This window comes from Aotus nancymaae, unplaced genomic scaffold (genome assembly GCF_030222135.1).
Source record: "Aotus nancymaae isolate 86718 unplaced genomic scaffold, 86718_ANA_hifiasm-v0.15.2.pri h1tg000016l, whole genome shotgun sequence".
NCBI lineage: Eukaryota > Metazoa > Chordata > Mammalia > Primates > Aotidae > Aotus > Aotus nancymaae.
In genome coordinates, this window is record NW_026988428.1 from 67,117,470 (window position 1) to 67,123,963 (window position 6,494).

Consider the following 6,494-nt stretch of genomic DNA (forward strand, 5'->3'; position numbering starts at 1 on the left):
CGTTTTCTAAAGCAGGGAGGGCCTGGAGGCTTAGAGGCCAAGAAGCAAGAACTGGACACGTGGGGGCACTCTGAGGATAGTGTGGGGGCACAAGTCCTGGTGAAGGAGGAAACAGCAGCTACTAATGACGGTGCCCTGCTCTGTGCCAGGCGCCTCTGCAGACGCTCCACGTGTATTAACCCATTTCATCCTGACAACCACTCAAGGGTAGGCACTGCTGCTGCCCCGTCTTATTATGGGTGAGGACACCGAGGTAGAGTCATGCTCATTGGTTGTGATCACTGGGCTGGTAAGTTGCAGAGCCAGGATTGACATGGAGGCATTCTGCTCCAGGGTTGCCACCCCGCCAGGCCAGGCGTCTCCACTCAGCACGTCTCTCCTTGGCTTTTCGCAGAATCTTGTGATGTTCCTGAGCGTCCTTGTGGACTGGATGATTCCAGATATCCCCACAGACATCAGCGACCAGATCAAGAAAGAGAAGAGCTTATTAGTGGACTTCTTCTTGAAAGAGGAGCACGAGAAGCTCAAGCTGATGGATGAGCCGGCGCTGAGGAGCCCAGGAGGTGGGGATCGAAGCAGGAGCTGGGCAGCCAGCTCAGCACCATCGGGCCAAAGCCAGCCGGGCAGCGTGATATCATCCAGCTCTCAGCACACCAACGTGTGAGCAGTCTGGCCTCCTGCAGAGGAGGGTATGGCAGCAGAGACACGCACGTGCATACAAGCATGTTCCTACATCCACACAGCGTGCTGTCTGTCTGCAGGGACCTGGCTTGATGCGGTCTTGAAGAGGGAGTGTGTGTAAAAAGAGAGAGCCTGAGAGAAAGAGTGCAGGAAGGAAGAGAAATGATGCTACATCTCAGAAACTTCAAGCTTAGGTTTCTTTTAGGTCCTCTTTTAAGCTGTATCCTTTTGAGGGATTGGAACCCCTTTGGGGTCTCTTCACCCCAGAGTTCTCAGGCATCGTGAGCATTCCCACGTGCCCTGGGGTGCCCTCTTGTACTTCATCATCATAGGTGACTTCAGCCGGCTGCAAGAGAAATGCATTCAGGAGCACTGCATCCCCTGCCTGCTACCACTACAAGAAAGCGGAGTCACTCGCAATGGGGCTGCCACAGTCCCAGCAGATGCAAATTAAGTTGCAGGGCCGAATGGTGCAGCCACTGGACCTGATAGTGAGGCACAAAGGTCCAAACCTGGGCTCATCTCCAGTGCATGTCACAAGGATGCTTGGAGCTAAATGCAAGTAAACATCGTTTTACGAAAGTTCAGATTTAAAATAATAAAATAAATGGACACGTTCTTTATAAAGATGCATCTGTTGTCTTTGGTGCCTTGTCTCTCTCTGTCTCTCTCCCGTTTCTTCCTTTCCTTTCCTTTTCTTTCTTTTGGATATTTACTGAGCTTCTACTGTGTGCCAGACACTGTTATCAGACTAGAGATACAGCAGAGGATGAAGGAGACAAAACCTCTGCCTCATGAAGCTTACAATCTGGGGAAAGACAGGCAATAGGCTAATAAATGTCCAGTGTTTTGGACAGTAATAAATGCTGTGGAGAAATATCAGGTAAGACAAATAGACAGGAACTGTGAAAGCCCAGGAGGTAAGCAGTTTACCGTTCTAAATACAATTTAATGAAAAACCCTGGATGGTGAAGAGGTTATATCTGGCAATACTAACAGAATCAGTTGGTAGCAGCTTCCCAGAGCTCTATGCTGAGATCACCATGTAAAGCTGGCCGAACATCACTCATCATTGCCATTCATACACCTCAGGCCCACCCGCTGCCCAGAAATCTGTTGTACGATCGCTTCATCCTAGTTCCTTGCAGGTCAGCCTGACTAGAGTCCACCTGAATGCCTGAGTGGAGGCTGCAGGGGGAATGGTACTCTAGAGGAGAAATGAGAGCTATGGTTCTGCTCTGTCAGCACACCTGGCAATGTGTGGGCCGTAGGTGCTGGCTGGTCACCAGAGCTCCCCACCACGTTTTTGGTTTCCTCATAGGAACATGCAGGATTGCACTGACTGCCAACCCTTGCAAAGAGGCTTCTTCTTTTGTGGGGATAATAGGACACAGATACAGCTCTTAGTGACAGCAGTAGGCTAACATGCTCCAGGCCACTCCTGTACAGGAAATCTTACAACCAGTTTTAATTTCCTCTCATCTTAATAAGCTTACCACTTGAGCTGAGGTTCAAACTACAGCAGTAGAGAACATTGCATCATCTGACAACAGGCTTCACCTGATTTGGGGAGAGTACGGTGATCAGTGGGAGGAAGACGTTATTTCAAGGAGCACTGATGACATGGAGATTCCAGGCCTATCAAAGGAAGCAGTCCCCAGGGATGACTGCCAGTGTGAGTGGCGTTGACATTTGCAGGAAGCAGGGACGGTCCATGGTCAAGGTCGAGGGCTGCCTCCACCACCAAGGCACCCACTTGGCTCCAACTGTGCCATCTCCAGGCCCATTGGCTGCTCGTGGCTGGTTCAGGACACACCCGTTTTTCTTCCTCTTCTTTAAATTAAAAGAATTTTTGTATCATCATAAAGGTTAAGCTTGCATACCTTGCAAGAAATACTCAGATAGTCTAACAAACTATGAAGCAAATAAAATCACCCACAATCCCCAAATCTATAATCAACATTGGCACTTGCTGTGTCTTTGCGACTCTCATTCCCCTTCACACACATCTAATTTATTTTAACCACAGTTATGCTATTTTAAAGCAGAAAAGTATCTGAGACAAGTCTCAATCAACTTGGAAGATTATTTTGCCAAGCTGAAGGACATTCCCAGAAGGAAAGAACACGGGATCACAGAATGTCTGTGGTCTCTGGCTTTTTCTGAAGATGATGTTGAGGGCTTCGGTATTTAAAGAAGAAAAGTGGGCTGGAGGGGTAAGAGGGAGGGTGTGTGAGCTCATTACTGAATCCACATTACAAGGGAAAAGGAGCAGGTAGGAGAGCGGTCGATCATGTGTGTTTTTGGTACTCAGTAAATCAACATTTTCCATAAGATAAGGTGAACATCGAGTCCCTGTGGAGATATATAGCCTTTTCTCTGTACCTCTCTTCTTAGGAACAAAAGGAAAGGCAGCTTCCTGCATGACTCAGCTTTCAGCTTAATTTTTTCCTTTTGGCAGAGTGCATTGGGGTCCTGAGTTTTTATTTTCCTTTCATGCTATATATGCTGTCTCGTTGTCTTTTTTCGCTTCATGTGTCTCATCAGTCCTTTTATTTCAGTAAGCATAGATTCGTTCAAAAGTATGACTGAGCCCCTACCATGTGTCAGCCTCTGTAAGGTGCTTTGGATACATCACCCAACAAAACACAGATTCCTGCCCTCAGGAGCTTATGCTCTGGGTGTGGGTCAGAGAGACAGAGCAAACTATTAATACACAGTGTGTCAGAACGTGATCACTGCTGTGCGAAAAGAAAAAGACGAGCAAGGTAGGGGTGTTGGTGGTGAGGGTGCGGGCTCTCGGGGTGCCACCTTCAGGAACCTCCACGTGTTCAGCTCTCTGGCAGCTCCGGAACCCAGTCGTTTTTGGTTTTTATGGAAGCTTCATTAGTAGGCAGGATTAGTTAAATCACGGCCCGTGGATGAGCAATTTAACCTACAGCCCCTTTCCCCTCTCCAGATGTTGAGGGTGGGGCTGAAAGTGTCAACCCTCTAATGCTGCCTCAGTCTTTCTGGTGACCAGCCCCATTCTGAAGCTACCCAGAGTCTGCCAGCCATCAGTCAACTCATTGGCATACAAAATGACACTTTTCTTTGGGGTTCCACTGATTTTAGGAGTTGTAAGTCAAGAAACAAGGATGGAGATGAAACATGTACTTCACCATATTACAGACCATAGATTTACACTCCGGAGGGACTCCACTTTCTTCCCCTCTTCCACTAGAAGTAATACAGGAATTTTGTAATTTGCCCCCATCCCAGGCCCGAAGTCTCAGTAGCACTCATGCTACTAGCCAGAAAACCAGATGTGATTACTTTACCCCAGCAGTGGCAGGGGTTTGGGCTAAGTAAGGAGAACCTTCCGAAGGACTTGCTAACCTGGGTGCACTTTTAATTTAAAAATAAAGCTAAGAATAAAGGAAATAATGAACATTTTTTATTCCATTGTGACATGCAAAAAAAAAAAAAAGTTGTGAGCAAAAATCTGAAACACTGAAGAAAAAAAAGAAATTGTTCATTATCCAATTCCTCCTTTCTAGAAATAATAGTAGTCAATATTTAGGTTTAAGGTTAATTGTGTCCCTATGGTATATGCATGATAACATACATTGATTTGGAACAGCATTTATTTTGTTTAATTAAAGTGATTCATGCTCATTGAAGAACACTTAGAAAATACAAGAAGTAAAATGTCAATTAAGAAGTTTAAATTACCTGAATTTTTACCTCCAAGAACTAATTTGCAATCAGTCTTTTGGTGGTGGTGTTCACGTGTTTTCATGTACAATTGCAGTCACTCCACACACACTAACTTTCAGACTTAGTTAACGAGAAACATCTACCAGCCCCACGTAAAGGCTATTACGAAGGGTTTATTGACAGTGTCTGTCACTGAGTGGTTTCACCAATCTTTTCTTATGAAAAACAAAAATAAATGGAATCAACTTGATGGTTGATTCAAATAAATAATCTTGGGGGTATTTTCTTTATGTGCCCTTTGTGAAAAAGGATAGCATAAAGTTAGGGATGAGGCTTTCCTTCACGTGCTCTCCTTCACAGCCCTTCCAGATCTACCCGGCCTACTCTATCCCACTTGTGATGATGGAATTATTCCATCCTCAAGAAAGCTTTTAAAGATGCAGAAAATTATCATGAAATCTCCAGCCTGATTTTGCTTTTCTGTGAGAGAAATGGAAGTCTTCTGTTTTGCTAATCCTCCCAGCCCAACGTTCTAACTCTGTAAGAAGCCTTTGTTAAGAAAAATAGAAAGGGAATGTGCCAGTCACCCTTCTGAGTGGTCATAAATTGTAGTAGGACATTCTGATAGATGCAGGAGGAAGATAAGGGGGAAGGTCCCTGGAGAATCTTCCACCGGCCTGTGCACTGGGAGGATGGGGTGGGGGCCTGGGAATTTGTGCAGTTTGCAGAGGGAAGGAGCCTGGCCTCTCCAGTTCCTGGGTGGTGACCTGGGATTCAATCTGTGAGATGGGGATCTGTTAACAGGAACCCCTCTCGCTTTGCTGAGAGATTCTTTCCTTTTCACCCAATAAACCCTGCCCTACTTACCCTACAACGCGTCCACACGCCTAAATTATCCTGATCATGTGACAAGAACCGTTTTTTTTTTTTCCCCCTACAATTCCAGCAGATTGTGGAAGGTATTTCTAGGAGCAAGGAAAAGAAAGAGATGGGAAACCAAGGAGCCAATCTATGCCCCATGGCTTCTTTGAAATATATAGCCATGCAGGGTTTGTGGTTAAAAATGAATTAGGAAAACTCTTTGGTCTTTTTATATTGTCAGATCTATCCCTTAGTTTACCTGAGCATGCTTTCAGGATGAAAAAAATTAATAAGGCGGTGTTAAAGATGCCACCAAAGTCCCTCAGGACTTAGGTGCTCATTCCCCCAGCTGGTGATGGCCACAGGTGAGTGTTGCTCTGGAATTGCCTCAAGTGTAAGGGAACGTCACTGTCCCACTCTGGGGCAGCCCACATCCAGTGACTCAGCACTGCAGGGGGATCAGGCCCACTTTGCCTTGATTCTAACTCTAAAGGCTACTCCCGCTGCAGAGCTTTCTGTGGGATTGGCTGAGGCCTCTGTCGCAACTTACTGCAGTTCAACTTCTCCCTCTGCTTGATTCTGCTTCTCTCACTAAGCGCATGCCCCAGTCATCTCTTGCATGCAAGATCTGTGGGTCTTAGACTCTGCTTTCCAGAGAAACTGACTTAAGACACAGGGTATTTGGGTGGTATATTCTCTGAGCATGTACATCTCTGAAATTGCTTTTATGTTGGAACAATGACTTGACTGATTTACCATTCTCAGGTCACCATCCTTCCTTTCAAAACATTGTGGCTATGGTGATTAATCCATGCTCTTCTAGGATTTCAGAGGAAGAGCCTCTGGAAGAAGCCTGATTGATATGCCTTTGTAAGCCTTTTCTCCCTACTGCTTTGGTGCTAGTACGGTTTTGAAATTTATTCTTGTAACTCAAAAATTTCACTGGGATGTGTCTCCATGTGAGTTTCTTTTATTTAATGTGCCTAAAATGTAATGATCCTATTTGGTCTGCAGTCACTTATTTTTCATCTCTGAAAAGTATTCCAGTACAGGAATGGATTTCAGCATATCTATTCTGACTGTTCCGGATACTTTGGGAAAACACTGCAGTTTTAGCCTGGTTCTCCAGTTTTTAATCTTCAGCCCACCATCTTCTTTCTCAACATGTGATATCCTTGTCCCATTCCCCTAAACTTCAGGATCACACTCCTCCCAATGTTGCTCTTTTCTCTGTCCCATCCCCTTCCCCTGAA

At 45.5% G+C, this 6,494-nt stretch overlaps 1 protein-coding gene across 3 annotated transcripts in view; it reads left to right on the plus strand.

Moving 5' to 3' along the window:
• ANO2 (anoctamin 2) overlaps positions 1-1,308 on the plus strand; it is a 367,122-nt gene extending 365,814 nt beyond the window's left edge. For 2 of the 3 annotated variants that reach the window (XM_012455921.2, XM_064377518.1), the window contains one exon: positions 395-1,299. In XM_012455921.2, the coding sequence (XP_012311344.2) occupies positions 395-664 (270 nt within the window). In that variant the 3' untranslated portion in view covers positions 665-1,299. Of the gene's footprint in view, positions 1-394 lie in introns of all 3 variants that reach the window. The other variant, XM_064377517.1, reaches the window with a different exon arrangement.
• The last annotated feature ends 5,186 nt before the right edge of the window (positions 1,309-6,494 follow it).